General features: G+C 37.6%; 1 protein-coding gene across 1 annotated transcript in view; it reads right to left on the reverse strand.

The window, feature by feature from the left end:
• LOC134653100 (membrane-bound alkaline phosphatase-like) overlaps positions 1 to 17,593 on the reverse strand; it is a 32,808-nt gene extending 15,215 nt beyond the window's left edge. The window contains exons 1-3 of the mRNA XM_063508399.1: positions 17,494 to 17,593; positions 8,153 to 8,454; positions 1,510 to 1,702 (exon numbers count right to left, since the gene is read on the reverse strand). Of these exons, the coding sequence (XP_063364469.1) occupies positions 1,510 to 1,702; positions 8,153 to 8,454; positions 17,494 to 17,539 (541 nt within the window). The 5' untranslated portion in view covers positions 17,540 to 17,593. The remainder of the gene's footprint in view (positions 1 to 1,509; positions 1,703 to 8,152; positions 8,455 to 17,493) is intronic.
• Between the last annotated feature and the right edge of the window lie 1,437 nt (positions 17,594 to 19,030).

Here is a 19,030-nt window from a genome sequence, read left to right on the forward strand (position 1 = left end):
TGATAACAAACTTGACCAAATAGCAAAACTTTATTTTTTACAAATTTCGGGGGGCACCTCCCCTGAAGTCAAAATTTTGCATTAAAAATTCGATTGGCTCCCCTTCCTAAATCAATCTGTGAGTCAAAAGGAGCAACTCTGCAAAAGGAAATTCCATCATCATCATTTGCCGTATAATTAAGTCTGCACCAGGGACTATATCAGCAAACCAAACTGACAACCGGGATAGTAAAACTTCTCATTTCACACTTTTACACTGTCGTAGCAAGAGTGAAAGAGATACACTCTCGGCCAAAAGTATGGAAACAAGCTTGTATTACAGTAGAAAAATGTTTTTTTTTTTAAGCGATGGATTGTATACTACACATTGACAATTTAATAAAAAAATGGTTAAAGTAATAATACAACATTATATAAGTAAAATACTCAAATGCTGGCTATGATAGTAGCCAGTTAAACATTTTGTTAAAATGTATGTGTTAATTAAAAGGGTATTATAACATTTTCCTATTTACATATCTACTTTTTAACAATAGTTTAGGATGTTTTGATATTTATCCTGTATTTTTTATTCTTTTGAGGTTGCCTAATGTAAAATTTAGAATTCAAATATACCTACAACAAAGAAAACAACCTTGATTGCATACTTTTGGCCTTGGGTGTATAGTAATTTGACATTAGTCTTCAGTTTGGTTCGAGGATACTAGAACAGTTACATGCTGAACTGACCAGTGATAAACCTTAATTCGTTGCAATAAGTTACAAAAACGATCAGTTAACTTTTTTGCCGGTACCTACCCAAGGGACTCAGCGCGGAGATGATATCGCAATGGACGTATATTGGTATACAAAAGACGAGGTCATGTCTTATTGAGAGTTTCGTTTGTGGGAGTTTATTTTGATACCTACACCTGGCCATCTAAATATGGAGCAGGACCTAGATTATACCGATGCTATAAGGCATTGAAGAGTTGACACATTTTTACTGACGAATTGAACCTATAATCTTAATGAACAGCTGGGGAATTCTGGCTCTATAGAATGCAATCTAGGTATACTTTGGGAGTATCTTCGTCTTAGCAAAAATGGGTGTTATTCGGGATGAAGTGGTTCTTCCATTATGACCCAGACCAACATCTAACGCTTTCTCCGACGCCCATTGTCCGATAGACCTAACCTGGATCGCTTAATAATCTGCGAGTTGCTCATTAACTTTAATCGCTCCAATGAGTCCATACTTAGTTTATCATCTACACAACAACATCCAATCCTTGCTTCAGCACTCCCCAATATTTGTAGCCACTTTGTAGCCTATGCAATTGCCCTTATATCACGTTGCCACTCCTATGACTCCGTATTTTATCAGCTACTCACCAACATCCATCCCTTATTCCAACGCCCACTCCCCAATAGACCTAGCCCAGTTGGCCTTATGATGCGGTGGGCTGCAGGCGGACCTCATCACGTTGCCAACAACTCCTAGGACTCCGTACTTTATCATCTACTCACCAACATCCATCCCTTTTTCCAACGCCCACTCCCCAATAGAAGTAGCCCAGTTGGCCTTATGAAGCTGTGGGCTGCAGGCGGCCCTCGTGACGTTGCCATCAAGCCCGATGACACCGTATTTTGTTTTTACGCCAGTGAGGTAAGATGTGGCGGTGCATGCGGAGTCCGGGACTTGAGCGTCGAGGCAGTATGTCTAGAAAGAAAGAGAAGTTAGGTTATAGCCAATTGTATACAAAGATTAGATTACATCTACTTTTATAATTTGGATTTCAATGTTCTCTTAGGTGTGCAATAAAGAGTACTCGTACAACTTCGAGGATTTTTCTTATGTGATTCAATATTTCTATAAAAGTTATAAGCATTTGATTATGACAGAAAGGGGCTGATAGTCTACAAGTATCGCGCGCAAGATGATGTCGAGGCGCGAGGCGGTAGTTGACTACAAAATACGATGAGCTCTATTCAGGAGATACAGTAAGTGGTTATATCTTGGAACATATCTACCTTAATTTTACAAAAGCAAATAATTTACGTAATCACATATTATTTCTGAATTCAACACTTTTGATGACATTTCACATCATTGCGATTTTGGTCGACCGTTTGGTATTTGACAGGCAAATTTGTACATTGTACCTAGGTTTTTTCTTAAACTTTACACATCTTTTACATTTACATGAATCTTCGCTATAGCAATGCTTCAACCTTGTATACGATCAGCCATGATTAAGTGGCAGCGTGATAATTTCCTTCCAGTTTCCTTCCTTGCATTGTAACATTGTATTTAAAACGAATGTCACCCTGTCTCCTTTTGTCTGCCTCATTGTTATTGTATCTTGCGAATCGCAAAATTCGACTTTAAGAAGATAGTAATAAGAGTCAGTGTGATCGATGGTAAAAAAATCTTTAAACGTTGCAGAACGATCAGATCTGGACATTTTACGATTAAGACGAAGGTCATGATCACGGGGATAACTGAGTAATAATAATTGTAATGTTTGCGTCATTTTACAGATCAGTACCATTTCTCAATCAGCCTTTGATAGTGCAATCTTGTAGGTAATTATTTTTCGCTTCATGCTTGTCTTGCTTTGTCTATACAGGCAAATTATTTTTATCAAAAAATCTCGCTAATATTAAGAACAATAAAGTTGCTTATCTTCAAACTCGAATAAATCTACTCTACCTTAATGTTAAATAAGTTCCTATATCATTTAATCATATAAATTTTAGTATTTTTGTTATTTCCAAAAAGTTTTACCTGAATGAGGGCGGCCGCTCGCTCTACATCACCCAAACTTGTTATCTCCGAATGAGCTGTTAGGTACCTTACTACTTAAATTTGAACCATATAAATAGTATGGTAAAATTGCTTTTTAAACGGGCTTGTTCCCGGGAGTTCGCTTATGACATAGTCAGTAGCAGTACATAGCGGCAGTAGCCACTGCATAAAAAAAAACACTTTTGTCTAACAGATTTAAGCCCAAAAATTCACCTCAGGAAATTCCAACTATAAATTGTAGCTATGTAAAAATAATATTACGTTTACTCCATTCAAATTCATGCGTCATATTGTCAATAAACCGGCAACAGACGGCATTCGCGTCGCGTCGGTTGGCAAAATTTGGAGCGCATGGGAAATGGCGATGACGTCAGAAGACGTGCGGCCCTGCGCGGGAGTTCCTTGAACGTGACAGTCTAACAGATATTATGACGATTGTTGGAGGATTGATGTTTATTAACTGACAATAGTAAAGTAATTTTAGGGACCAATTTTTAACTTTAACAGATCAGAAGGGCTGGTGGCCTAGCGGTAAGAGCGTGCGACTTTCAATCCGGAGGTCGCGGGTTCAAACCCCGGCTCGTACCAATGAGTTTTTCGGAACTTATGTACGAAATATCATTTGATATTTACCAGTTGCTTTTCGGTGAAGGAAAACATCGTGAGGAAACCGGACTAATCCCAATAAGGCCTAGTTTCCCCTCTGGGTTGGAAGGTCAGATGGCAGTCGCTTTCGTAAAAACTAGTGCCTACGTCAAATCATGGGATTAGTTGTCAAGCGGACCCCAGGCTCCCATGAGCCGTGGCAAAAATGCCGGGATAACGCGAGGAAGAAGAAGAGAGATCAGAAGGGCTAAGATGGCCGGCTCTTTATCATTTTGTCACCATGCCTGTCACGTTCTAACAAGTATGCAAGTGCGAAAGTGACGCGTGACATGACAGGTGATAAAACGCGACCATGATACCGATATACGGTCGCATTTTTATCGCTCGTCACAGGCTCCTATTTCACCACGGCGACAGGTGCGACAATTCAACAAATGTCACTGTTGCTGACGTCACATGCATCCATGGGCTACGGTTACTGCTTACCATCGGGCGGGCCGTATTCCTGTTTGCCACAAAACAGATATTTCTCTTTCGAAGTTTATGATGATGATGATGACAATTGTCACACGATTTAATAGAACATACAGTCATTCTTGACAGGAAATGAGTTCTGTGCCGGAATTTCGTGACAATTGTCGCGTTTCTTATGACAATTGTCATTAGCTTCGCAAAATAAGTACTTATTTATTGGCGATATAATGGAGTTTTTTTTATTATTAATATGTTGGTGGCAAACAAGCACACCGCCCGTCCGATGGTAAGCGGTTACCGTAGTCTATGGAGGCCTGTGACGTCAGTAACAGTGATGTCGACAATTGTCGCACCTGTCACCGTGGTGAAATAGGGGCCAGGCCTGTCACATTCTCACAAGTATGTAAGTAAGACAGGCGATAAAAATGGAACCATGCTGCGCCCGCAGAACTGTATCAAAGAATTTGAAGCGCAAGGGAAATGGGATTGTGTAGGGTTCGCAAGTTGTCATTTGTGAGTGCTTTTCCCCTTGGCGAGGGATTATAGAAATATAGAGTGAAGTGAAATTAGGTAATTAATTGCCTTAATTAGTCTATATCCTATTGTATAAGCTGCTCTTGGCCTACTATACTAATGATAAAACGATTATGACCAATCACAGTTATCTTTGTAATATAATTAGGTGAATGGTCGATTACGAACGGGTTATATAAAATGAAGATCAAAACAAGTGCTGACGATTTCAATACTTTTTAGGGTTCCGTACCCAAAGGGTAAAAACGGGACCTTATTACTAAGACTCCGCTGCCCGTCCGTCCGCCCGTTCGTCTGTCACCAGGCTGTATCTCACGAACCGTGATAGCTAGACAGTTGAAACTTTCACAGATGATGTATTTCTTTTGCCGCTATAACAACAATTACTAAAAACAGAATAAAATAAAGATTTAAGTGGGGCTCCCATATAACAAACATGATTTTTGACCGAAGTTAAGCAACGTCGGGCGGGGTCAGTACTTGGATGGGTGACCGTTTTTTTTGCTTGTTTTGCTCTATTTTTTGTTGATGGTGCGGATCCCTCCGTGCGCGAGTCCGACTCGCACTTGGCCGGTTTTTGGGTTTTTCTGTGACCGGCACAAATTGCTTTTGTTTTTTTGGATTAAGTACCTTAATGGGATCACTTTAAAGATAAAAGTCGTTTGTTTTTGGCAATAAAGAGAGCAGTGTCACTTGTTGTGTTGTAAGTAAGCAGTCATCCAAGACGGATAAACAGTTACACGGAAAAAAAAATACAATTGAGGAGTTTTTGCGTGATTAATACTTTTTTTCCAATAAATTCCGAACCATTCAGTAATTAGAGTAGCTTCATATGTACTAACATTCAATTGTTATTTATTTACATACCGTAAAATGGGGTGAGTAGGGTTCGCGGGGAGAGTTGGGTTATGAATGGGGAGAGAAGGGATGAAAGGGGGGTGAGATGGGATTTTAAAGCTACTGCTACAAAAATAATGTATTCCAATTTAAAACGGAGCTATAGTAAAACTCATAATAAAAAAAAAATCGATCCAACAATCTTTCAAAATCACCTTTGTATGAAATCCCATCTCACCCCAATTACGAGGGACTACGGGGTGAGGTGGGATTTCCTGTTTATCGTCAAAGTTATGAAATTGAACAACCCAAAATAAAATAAAACTAAAATACAAACGTCCGGAACACATATTATTATACACCATTCAGTAAGCATATGTAAAAATAAAATGTTATCGAGGTTTGAATGTCAGTTTTGCCCCTACTCACCCCATTTTACGGCAATAATACAATTACAGCAATAAGTACTTACGCCTTTTTTACTTTGAATTGTAATAAACCAAGTTAATATGGTAATTTAGGTAAACTTTACTTCACTACATAGTATAAAACAAAGTCGCTTCCCGCTGTCTATCTGTCCCTATGTATGCTTAGATCTTTAAAATAACTCAACAGATATTGATGCGGTTTTTTTAAATAGATAGAGTGATTCAAGAGGAAGGTTTATGTATAATTTGATAACCCGTGCAAATCCGAGGCGGGTTGCTAGTATATTATAAAAGCGAAAGTATATATCTTCTCACGCTTAAACCTCCGAACCGATATATATCATCTCGTCGTCAGTCCGACTCGCCCTTGGCCGGTTTTTTTAACTTTTAAAATGTTATTATTGTATGTACCTATGCTAGTTTGTAAGGTATGTACCTATCTATGGGCTTTATTTGCCTGATAATAAATTATATTTAATTTTTTTTTTATTAATCTGTGTGATAAAATTATAACTTGCATGCACACAACCTATAAACTGTTATCCCTATGTGAAACTACTTTGTTTTACGATCTGTTTATGACTAGTTTACTACATGTAATATGACTGCAGTTAATAAAAAAAGAATATGTTTTTGTCACGAGTTTCCGATATTTCAGCACTAATAAAACACGGCGTTTGCTTATCATTGATTACCTTATTTTGGTGCATCATAAACTCAGCAAGCTTCGAGAATCGATTATGCTCTCATTTTACGAAAACTATGGTCTCCTCTAAACGATGGGTCAGCGCCGGCCACTCCAAGGGACGCAGCCATGCGGTAGAATGAAATAGCAATATCACTTGCTCCCTCTAACGCATAAATGCGTCCCTTGGAGTGGCCGGCGCTGGCCCATCGTGTAGAGAAGCCATAATACCAGACAGATTACTTGAATGTCAATGTCAAATTTCGTGTTATTTCAGAATGTCGTTAAATTACAGACATGGCGTCTCCGTTTGATTATATCCTCCAAGTGTGACGTGGTCGTAGATCAGTGGGACATATTTTTAAGTAAGATGTGTGCATGCATATTTTTTGACTGTACAAAATGGTATAGAAATCAAATTCCTTTACCGTACCAAACATTTAAGCTCGACAAAAACTGCATCCAATCCCGTAGCTAACTGTACCTCGATTGTGATCGCTCTAGACCAGCGGTCGGCAACCCGCGGCCCGCGAGCATCCCTGGCTATTTTGTACCTATGTAATATTGACAAACGACAATCGGCCATATTCGAACTTTAAGATACGTCAAATACTAGAGATTGCAACGATATGGAATGGATATGTCAGTGTCAAACAAGTGTCAAAAGTGACGCGTTTGTTTGAAGAATCGTCACTTTTGACACTTGTTTGACACTGACATATCCATTCCATATCGTTTCAATCTCTAGTATTTGACGTATCTTAAAGTTCGAATATAGCCGTATGTCTGATAGTCATAAATATTAACAAAGTACGGCCCGCGTCAACTTCGTTAACTACTATGTGGCCCTTGGCTGCTAAAAGGTTGCCGACCGCTGCTCTAGACAATCGTATCGGTTTTTACCAGAATTCGGCACAAAGGTTATGTAATTTTGAGTGTACTAGTACCGAATTTCCTTATTGGAATTACCCGATAGCGGAAGAAATATACAGTTAAGTGATAAAATAAAATGTTGGTTCTGATTGCGTTTTTTTTTGATATAGGTATTTTCAAGGATACGAGTATGCACGTCTGCACATAGGCAAACAGAAGGTGAAACATAAACTTTTGTGTTTATTAAAGTATTACTAAACATGTTGACTCCGATAGTCCACCAGTCGTGGGATAATAGGGTAAACGTACGAGTGCTCGACATGCTAATGCCCAATAGATGACACCCTGCTGTCACCTCTATTGACAATGACTTAAGTTTCAAGATTACATGTAGGTACTGGGACCGCGTCGAGCACCAGTACGTTTACCTTACTTGATTTATTAGATAAAGATGCATTTGTTAGCACCAAGCTTTTGTATAAATTGAAAATATGTATGTACCTACCATAAAACATTACATCAGATCAATATTGCGATTGGCTCTCGCAGCATTTTTGGCGCGTCCAAATGCTTTTCACTCTCTTGGTGTTGGGTAACTATTAGTCTGCCGTTTTGTATAAAAACTACTCTACTTATCCGCGTCCCCTTTTTACGCCACCGTTGTATATTTAGTCAGCATTCTACCAAATGATTAACATTTTACTTTGAAAAGATGATTAACTTTGAAAAGATGTGCTCCGCCGAGTTTGTTGCCGGGCCCATATTGGGATACCCTCCTCCAATTGAGGGGGAATTTAAATCTTCTCGAGGCAGAGGTGTAGGGTTGGAGCCGGTGTAGCTTTATTTGATGTTCATAAGCGCATTGTAACATGCCTATTGCCTACTTGAATAAACTAGCTTTTATCTTTATCATTTTTCACTTACCCTAGCCAATCCAGTAACAGGGAATCTCTCAAACTCTAGAATGTTTTCCTCCCCCAGGCCGTTGTTCAGCTGTCCACCAAACGTCCTGGCCGCCATGACAGTAGCCAGGGACATCCCATCACCAACAAACAGTATGCCATTATGAGCTTTATTCGTATTCAGTGTTTCTGCTATTTTAGCGTTGATCGTGGTCCTTGCTGCTTTCTTCCAGTAGGAACCATGTTTTTCTTCTGCCGGAATGTAGGCTGGTTTCATGATGGTGTCGAGAACCTTTTTTGGTTTCGGTGTGTTGCCATCTTGGCCTGTGAATTGAAATTAAATGTCAGTTTTCGGATACAAAAAATCAAGGTGCTTTTATTTCTGCCAGGGTTAAAAAAAGCGCACTGAAACATCTAATAATAAAATTAGACGCCGATACAAAGGATAATTGTGATTATGTAGATATTCGTAGATTATGATAGATACGAGTTTGTTTTAAATGTACAACCTTAACCCAACGATTTATCTGATAAACGCATTTTACGCACTATTTTAACTACGATCTTCATGTAGGTACGGACTGAATAGTAGGTAGATAAAAAAGGTAAAAATCAAACAGAACTGATTTAAAAATATTATACCGTTTTGTTTGTGTGAATATTTAAATAAAAATATTATAGTTTGCTTCAATTAACCTCCACACTCTATTATAAGTTTTTAATATAAAATAAGAAAATAATAAAACTGTCATTTTATCCTTGAGGCAAAGACCTTATTTATATCTGTTGAAACCTTTTCATAAACTTCCTTAAGATAAAAAGGATAATTGTTCCTCTTAATAAGGATGTGAGTTTTTTGTCACGGCCCATCTTTATCCTTGTTTTTTGTAAACAATACCACGCAATGTTTATAACACAGAATATATTAAAGAGGTTAGAACGGCTATCGCCCGCAGTTAGTATCGAAACCGGTGTCGCTGCTCGTTCCTCTCCACATTTACTAACACTCGCGCAACGGTAGTAAAAACTTGTGTGCGTGGTGAATGGATAGGTCCTTTAGACAGATTTGATGCCTGGCTTCTTAATTTGAACGTTATTGTGGCGCAAAAGGCATGTTTACTTCGTTTTTCGGTCAGCGCGGGCGAGTAGCGTGCGAGCGTTTGCTCAAAACCGGCGGCGACACGTACCCTGCTCGCATCGCCATTCTACTTGTTCTGTGGTTTATAAACATTAAAAGTGACAATAACTCCATATACAAATTAATTAGGTATCATAGCATGAGACCATCATTCGACGCGAGAAATATAGTATAAAAACCGGACAAGTTCGAGTCAGGCTCGCCCCCCGAGGGTTCCGTACTTTTTAGTATTTTGTGTTATAGCGGCAACAGAAATACATCATCTGTGAAAATGTCAAATGTCTAGCTATCACGGTTCGTGAGATACAGCCTGGTGACAGACGGACAGACGGACAGTGGAGTCTTAGCAATAGGTCCCGTTTTTTACCGTTTGGTTACGGAACCCTAATTAATTAGGGATACCTAACCATATCAGGCATTTAGGCATACCAATCTACTAGTATTTCTAGTGCTTAGACAGTGATCTAAAATACCTACTGTTTTATTAGGTAACTTAGTTTAATGCGTTAGGTATAGGTACCTACTTGAAAATAGATTATTAGTAACGCGTCGTATCATGTACTTATGACACCTAGGTATGTAGGTACAGGAAATTAACCCCTCGTTTCCCAGGACCTCTCAAATCCATACAATTCCGACTCATATTGGAGCCACTGGGAACTGACAGGTTAATCCTCAGATCTTTAATTTGCAGTTATATAGGCATCAGTATCAATTTATTAGCCATGTCCCGGCTTTGCCACGGTCCATGGGAGCCTAGGGTCCATTTGGTAAGTAAGGTCACTGCGGGCAAGACCGTCTACAAGGCAAGTCCGTTTACACGTTATAACTTTTGAATTAAGAGGCGTATGCCGCTTTGGAGTCTAGTCGATTAATCAGTTTTAGTTCCCTCACTCTAAAACAGATGGCGCTGTGACAACCAATTTCAGAGCAATCCGCCTAAATAAGTCATTTCGTGTTTTGAACTCGAAGTCATAGTTCGACAGCCGTTCGAAAAAATTTTGTTAAAAATAGTTTTTGACAAGATTGTGCATCAGAAAGTACCTACGTAAGTAGCATAAGAACCAGTTATCTTTATTCTGTGTTTAAAATATCAGAAATTGGCTTAGTTTTGTAATTATACGTTCCACCATTTATCACATTAAAATTTGACTAACTTTGAAAGTCCGTCTATTATGTACAAGGCAAGTCCGTCATATGCCGGACTTTTGTTAAATCAGAGATTAGCAACTGTTTTTGCGACTTTAATATTATAACGATTTGATAAGGTATCGACAAATCCTCCTGACATTGCGCATGATGTTAGTTTCCTAAATTTTCATCTCAGTAAATTAAAAGAAACTAATAAAGTACATTTTAAAATTTCTATTGGTCTTTTATTTCGGTAATCCAAAAAATAATTACGTGTAATTATTAGCCATAAAAGGTTTACCACCCCATTTTCGTAGTATATGCCGGACTTGCCTTTATATTAGAAAAATGGCGTTTATTTCGAATCTGAACCCTATATTAACAAGTTGAAAGTACACTTTTCATTGTCTTGATTCATTCTTTTTAGGAATTCGACTACGAACATATACGCACCCATAGATTGGCTGATATCATTACTAGACGGACTTCCCTTAAACTACAAGGGAAGTCCGTCTACTCGCCGTCTTTTTAAAAATACTAATGTTTTTGCTTAATTTATGATTAAAATGATCTGTCACTATGGCTAAACTATTAATTATTAAATTCTTCATCGTATGCGATTACAAACGGTAACGTAGGTGAATAATACGCAACTAGATCACTCCAAAGTAAAAAAATAATAAAGTATGCCGGTCTTGCCCGCAGTGACCTTAAATTTAGTTTTTTTGCACCTCCTAATTAGTTAATATATCAGTTTCATTTCTCCACTACCTAAAGGTTGTCTGGAAGAGATCGCTCTTTAGCGATAACGCCGTATGTTGTTTACCTCTGTCTTCATGTTTTATTTTTGTTTCCATGTACATTTATTCTGAGGTTGTGCAATAAAGAGGATTTGTATTGTATGTATTGTAAATCGCAAAAAAAAACTTAGAATAGTATAGTCTTTCTGAAAGCGACTGCCATCTAACCTTCCAATCCAGTGGGAAAAACTACCAAAGCCTTATTATTAGCCGGACAGGATTAGTCCGGTTTCTTCACGATGTTTTATAGACATATCGTGACAATCAATTATTAGCCCTTTTTCCTTTAATTGATGTAAATACGACATGAAAAGCCTCAAATCTATTAAGAAATTGAGAAAAAATAATAAAGAAGTGTAAGGCCTGAGTGGACGCTCGAAGCGGAACGTTCGGCGGGGCGTGCAGCGTGGCGTCGGGCTCACAAGTGATTTGAGCAGCGTGCACTAAGGCCGCTCCTATACGCTTGCATTTGTTTAACATGCACGCCGCACGCCCCGCCCCGCTGCACGCCCAACTCGAGCGTCCACTCAGGCTTTACATTAAGGTAAATGTGGCTAATTCCGTCATAGGGACTATTCCGTCTGATTCCGTCTACTAGCGTTTTTCTCGAATAACGAACAAAATTGAGAATTTCATCGACAATTAAAGCAGCGATTGCTTTTAGTTTCAGCAATCAAAAGCAGATGGTTTTTTCCAACGATTGAAAATCAAAGAAATATATTAGGTATGCTCGTGGACGGAATAGTCCCTATGAGGGAATTAGCCACATTGACCTCAAACCGTGTGTAAATATTCTATCTCATTTTATTTTCTACCTAGCCGTGACTTAGTTTGCATGGCAAAATGTTATGTAATTTAAATGGATGACCCCTTGTTGATGATGATGATGAGTATGAGGCTCAAACTATCTCCATACAAAAATGTTGTCTTACTGAAGAAAAGCAGCCATGGACACTTATCAAATAGGATTTTACTAGATTTGAACAAAACGTGGAAAATGAGCGGCCGTGACAATGACGCTTCATTTTAACGGTCCAATGCACAATGACTACATTACTGCACGCCAAGAATATTATCAGTATTAATATTAACAGCGCTGTTAAGTTTTAACGAGCTGCAGAAATTAAATGAATAAGATAACAACAATGTTGTTCTTGAGTAATTTAACTAGAGCCATAGAGAAATATAGTAAGACAAGAGTGCTCACTCCATACATCAGTTAGACTATTAATTTCAGCGTCTACATCTAGCATCGAGTAGCGGAACTATCAGTACTGCTACTTGACAATAGATGTAGCACCGACCCTAAAGTCTTATCTCAACAGCATAAGACTTTCCGGTCGGTGCTACAATTGTCAAGTAGCAGTACTGATAGTTCCGCTATTACTCGATGCTAGATGCTAATAGTCTTTGGCACGTATTTAACCGGTCAACTAATTAATCGATTTTGGGTAGTTTAAAAAAATAGAAATGGCTACTAAAATTAATAGTTTGGCAACAAAAACGGGGTCTTAAAATATAATTATCAATATGAGCTGTATCTTAATGCCGTTACAGCATTTGAATATTTTTAGGCAGGTACCAAGTATTTATTTGGCAACTGAATTAATATATTGGAGACTATTTATGAAGCACGTTTTAAAAAGAAAACGGCTATCTATTAATTCAAAAATGAAGTTCTGTTAAAATATTTTGTTTGGTCATTACACGGTCAACCTAACACGCTCCTCCTCGCTTCGCTCGTCGTCGCACCTATCTGTTGACTCTAGCAGAACACAGTGGTAACTATTGAAATTAGTAATTAAAAATTTAAAGATCTAATGGTATAATGGCCATTAGGCGTTTCATGATTAGAAATTTCGACTATAAGTATACTGACCATTGCGTATTGGTAAATTAATTTGAGGTGTTAGGTGTACAAAGTGACCAATATTCATTAAATTTAACTGCTTTCGTGTTAAAATACTACCTAGCTGAAAACGATATGCTCAGTTATGATTAGTTGATTACTTAGGTGTGAACAACTAGATAACAACTAAATTTTATGATCGCTTTACAATATTAGTTGCCAATTTATTATTTTAGATGCCAACCTATCACTTTAAGTTCCCTATACATTTTTTAGGTGGCTTGATTTTGCTGCCAGTTTTTTTAATAATATGATGCTTATATGTGAGGCTAAAATATTTTTTTTGGCGCCAAAATATTAATGCACAGCCAAATTATATTATTATATGCCCAATGAAAGTTCCTGTTTAATATTTTAGTTGCCCGGTTAATAATAAGCCATAGTCTTTTTGGTACTAAAACTGATGTATGGAGTAAGCAATCTATGTATTTTTTTCTCTATGCTAGAGATGATACTTGTATTATCGAGATTAGAGAAGTTTTAAGCACTTATATATTTACTTACTATATTTAGATTAAATAATTTATTTATTGATTTTTTTTTAATCATTGATTGATTAGCTATTTGAGTTTTTCACGGAATCATTTTCGTAGACAGATTTATTGTGGCAGTGGAAATTCCGTGTCTCCTGTTATCTTATAAAACTACTCAACTAATTCATTCAAAATTAATATAATCCTCATCAGACGCAATAGTCCCATAGTTACATTTACCCTGGTTGACAGGTGCAGTCACCAGATAGGTATTGACTGGCCCAGAATGAGTCCAAAAAAAACATAAATATTCTAAACCAGTCTCACGGAAATCGGGAAATATACATTAAAAAAAACCCCGACGTATTGGGAACCCTCTTCAAAATGTTTAAAATGGCCTTCAACAGAAAGGAGCAATCTTCTGATAAGTGTCGTAAATGTTACGATTCATTAATCAGATTAACGTAATAAGATAATTATCATTCTATTTTGATTAATGTCTTCTCATCACGTTTAGGTAACTTGACTACTATATTACAAAATCAATTGATATCACTTTATCAATGTCACGTTCGTTTTTTTATTCATTGATGTAGCATCATAATATTTGGTTGAGTAACCTGCCTTTTCTGTTTATTGATGCCTATTATAGATTGAAGCATTTTTATTTTTGGCTATTTTAGTTGATTTAATAATAATTTTAAAATTGCACTGATTTAAACTTTCACGATTTTTACACATTATTAAATTGTACAACGGGACTTAACGGGGCTTAACTCGCGCGGTTAGAAGATGCTGATGTCAACTTAAGCCAGTCTTCTCCGAGACCACGGGGACGACGCCGTCCTCGAAACGTCGGAGGTAAATCTTAAAACTTAGATACGCGATTAAGTCCCGTTGTACAATTTAATAATTTTAAATTGGTAAAGAGATAAATAAGTAGAGTCAAGTGGTGCGTGAATCTCAGTGTAGGTACTTATCTTGCGATTTACCTTAGTCGCGATTTGTAGGTAATTATTAATTTAGCTGTCTCCTTTGTGTTTCGAATTTGTCCATAAACTATGTAAGTAGGTTTTAAAATGCAGACTTTTAGGGTTCCGTAGCCAAATGGCAAAAAACGGAACCCTTATGGATTCGTCATGTCTGTCTGTCTGTCTGTCTGTCCGTCCGTCTGTCCGTCTGTCTGTCCGTCCGTATGTCACAGCCACTTTTTTCCGAAACTATAAGAACTATAATGTTGAAACTTGGTAAGTAGATGTATTCTGTGAACCACATTAAGATTTTCACACTAAAATAGAAAAAAAAACCAATTAATTTTAGGGTTTCCCCATACCTACTTAGAACTGAAACTCAAATTTTTTTTTTCATCAAACCCATACGTGTGGGGTATCTATGGATAGGTCTTCAAAAATGATATTGAGGTTTCTAATACCATTTTTTTCTAAACTGAAGAGTTTGCGCGAGAGACACTTCCAAAGTGGTAAAATGTCCCCCCCCCCCCTGTAACTTTTAAAATAAAACTAAAAAAAATATATGATGTACATTACCATGTAAACTTCCACCGAAAATTGGTTTGAACGAAATCTAGTAAGTAGTTTTTTTTTAATACGTCAAAGTCTCCTAAATACGGAACCCTTCATGGGCGAGTCCGACTCGCACTTGGCCGCTTTTTAATTTAAGTGATAAGCAGGAATATTTGTATGCGGAATTTGTGGTTGTAGTTAAACATGAAATTATTAGTAGGACTAGGTTTATCTAACTAGTGACACGAAAACTTTGAATAAAAAAAACCGGGCAAGTGCGAGTCGGACTCGCGCACGGAGGGTTCCGCACCATCAACAAAAAATAGAGCAAAACAAGCAAAAAAACGGTCACCCATCCAAGTACTGACCCCGCCCGACGTTGCTTAACTTCGGTCAAAAATCACGTTTGTTGTATGGGAGCCCCACTTAAATCTTTATTTTATTCTGTTTTTAGTATTTGTTGTTATAGTGGCAACAGAAATACATCATCTGTGAAAATTTCAACTGTCTAGCTATCACGGTTCGTGAGATACAGCCTGGTGACAGATGGACGGACGGACGGACGGACGGACGGAGGGACGGACGGACGGACGGACGGACGGACGGACGGACGGAGGGACGGACGGACGGACGGACAGCGGAGTCTTAGTAATAGGGTCCCGTTTTTACCCTTTGGGTACGGAACCCTAAAAACGAATAAATAAAATGTTGGTCCTTGTAAAACTATAAAAACAACCCCAACTTTTCATATAGTCACCCTATTATACAATTTTTAATACCCCATTTATTTGCTATGTAGTATGAAGAACAAAATAAGAATTAGGTCAATTGAATTGTATGTATTAAAAAACGTCAGTCCTTTATTGGATTTAGGCATGTTACGAATTTACGATTTACAATTTTACAGAACTTCTACACAATTGCGCGGGAGCACAAACATTTGTATACTTCAACAAAATCAACGCTGAACCTTATGTAACGGTGTTAATGGTGAAATTAGCCTGAATTAAAGTAGCCCGTGGTGTGAATCATGAATGGTTGTTCCGTAGACATGCTCAAATGATTTAATGAACTCCGGACAAATCCGCTGGAAATGTGTTATATTTGTCGATTTCCATTTTTAACCTGTACCTAGTAGTTTTTAAGCTAACACTAACCAAACTAACACTAACACTGGGCCAAAATAGTCACGGTGTTAGATAGGAGCTGGTAGGCCCAGGCGGAGATGGCGGAATGACCTGGACGCATTATGTCAACGGCTGGCCGGAGATTGCTCAAAATCGAGACGGATCTTAGAGATCGATAGTTTTTAGGGTGCCGTACCCAAAGGGTAAAAACGGGATCCTATTACTAAGACTCCGCTGTCCGTCCGTCCGTCCGTCCGTCTGTCACCAGGCTGTATCTCACGAACCGTGATAGCTAGACAGTTGAAATTTTCACAGATGATGTATTTCTGTTGCCGCTATAACAACAAATACTAAAAACAGAATAAAATAAAGATTTAAGTGGGGCTCCCATACAACAAACGTGATTTTTGACCGAAGTTAAGCAACGTCGGGCGCGGTCAGTACTTGGATGGGTGACCGTTTTTTTGCTTGTTTTGCTCTATTTTTTGTTGATGGTGCGGAACTCTCCGTGCGCAAGTCTGACTCGCACTTGGCCGGTTTTTTAACCTATGGCGGACCATACAAGAATATGGCTAAAATGTGAATCCATGGTATTAAAACTAAAATTGAATTTGTTTCGTTTAAAAACAAAAGCGACTGTGTTTCAGTTAATATGATTCATAATATTCGAGGTAATTTATACTAATAGTATTAGGACCGGGGGACGCTACAGGTTAAGGATTTTCTGGTCTGAACTTCTGAAGTAAACGAATTTTATTTTATGTATTTACCTGGTACCTACCTATATTTGTAGGTCTGTGTCATAGCTTGTTTTTTATTTATAAAATTTACACGACAATTGTTACAATTGTTTTTTTTTACTAAAGAAAACGTATTTGTTTATTTATAAAGCAACAGTATGTTAGCTGTTGCACTTTTGTTATGCACATTTATGAATGTTGAAAGTTATAATGAGTTATTTGATATCAATTTATTTATTGCATGATTTTTTTTACTTTTTAGTTTGTATACAAGGGCAAAATCTAAATAAACAAAAAATAATATGTTCACCCTGGATTGTATTAAGTACTTATTTTAAATTTTTGTTATAAAGTTCAAACTCAAACTTAATATTAAAAAAAAATATTGTCGCTTTAATTTTTTTTACTATTCTTAGGCATTCCTGTTTTTCGTGGCTATTTTTCTTCAATCCAAATCACATTTATATTTTTCAAAATATTCCTACATGAACAAAACACACACTTCCACAAACACGCACGTACCTGCACACACGGCGGCAACGAACACCAATAGCAACAGGCGCGCCATCACTGCCGTCCACTCACGCGCACGCCGCTTTAAGACTGCTTCTGTAACGTCACGAAGGCTTGAGGGATTGTTTACAACAAGGGATTAGCGTGATAATAGCGTGCGGGTTGTGAGCACGTGGACGTTTAACTGTTGATTAAGTGTGTGAACTTGTGAGTTTGTGTGTCAAATAAAATAAATAAACTAAAAATATTATAGGACAATTGCACAGATCGACATAAAAAAAATGTTATCTATGACCATACTCTGAGGGGTATATGTAGGGTAATCCTCCGTCTCATACATATCTGTGAATTAGATCAGAGTCAATGTTTTCTATATCGCGATTCCAGGGTTAGTCCCATTATAGAAGTTGTTAAAAGTATTCCCTACATTAGTATTCAACCCTCAGAGTTTGATTAGAGATAACATTTTCACTCTGTATAAATACTTATAAAACACCCATAACTCAGAACACATATAAAATGCCCTGACCGGGATTTGAACCCGGGATCTCCTGCTTCTTATGGTCACTACCGACGGCCTCCTACCATCAAATTTGTGACATGTTTAGTTAGGTTTCAGTTTTTAGGGTTCCGTACCTCAAAAGGAAAAAACGGAACCCTAATAGGACCACTCGTGTGTCTGTCCGTTCGTCTGTCACAGCCTATTTTCTCCGAAACTACTGGACCAATTAAGTTGAAATGTAAATTTTTGACCCAAAGATGGACGTGTAACGTAAATAAATGAATTTTAAATATGGAGGCCATTTTTGGGGGGTAAATGAGAAAATTAAAAAATAAAGTTTTTCAAACTATATCGTGTTACATATCAAATGAAATAGCTCACTGTAAGAATCTCAAATAGGTATATATTTTTTTTAATTTTAGGATAAATAGTTTAGCAGTTATTCAAGAAAATAGGCAAAAAAATTACCATTGCCGCCCCCCCCCCCCCCCCCCCCTATCTCCGAAACTACTAGCTGCCCAGAGACCTATAAAAAGGTCTCCTGTTCCATTCTAATTTGAACTTTGTGTTGACAATATAAAATTTAATTTTGCTTGGCAAGGTTTGACGTATGGGCGGCTAGAGATTAAAATGAGAGCGTACCTAGCTTAATAGATTGTATGGGAGCGGCTTTTCGGCGACGGGTTCGTGTGACTCTTAAATCATTCATTAAATAATTACATTCCTAAGGCGATTAGTAAAGTATGTTTCGATTAGTAAATATATTAGTTTTGTTAATTCTATTCAAATGTTAAATTAATTCCTTACTTCTGAATTGATACAATTTTAGTTACGATGGTATTATTTATCACAGTTAGTACTTTATCCATGACGATGTAATCGGGTAATTCCGAAATACTCCCTATCCCATCCAAACATGTTTGAGAAAAACGAAAAAGTTTGTTTTTTCCTTTGAATGCGTTCGGAATTACCTGTTTGAATTATTCGGAAATACCCGAATGCAAATCTTACGTATGATAAAAACATGATTAATGATTATAGAGA

The sequence above is a fragment of the Cydia amplana genome, chromosome 12 (assembly GCF_948474715.1).
Source record: "Cydia amplana chromosome 12, ilCydAmpl1.1, whole genome shotgun sequence".
Lineage (NCBI taxonomy): Eukaryota > Metazoa > Arthropoda > Insecta > Lepidoptera > Tortricidae > Cydia > Cydia amplana.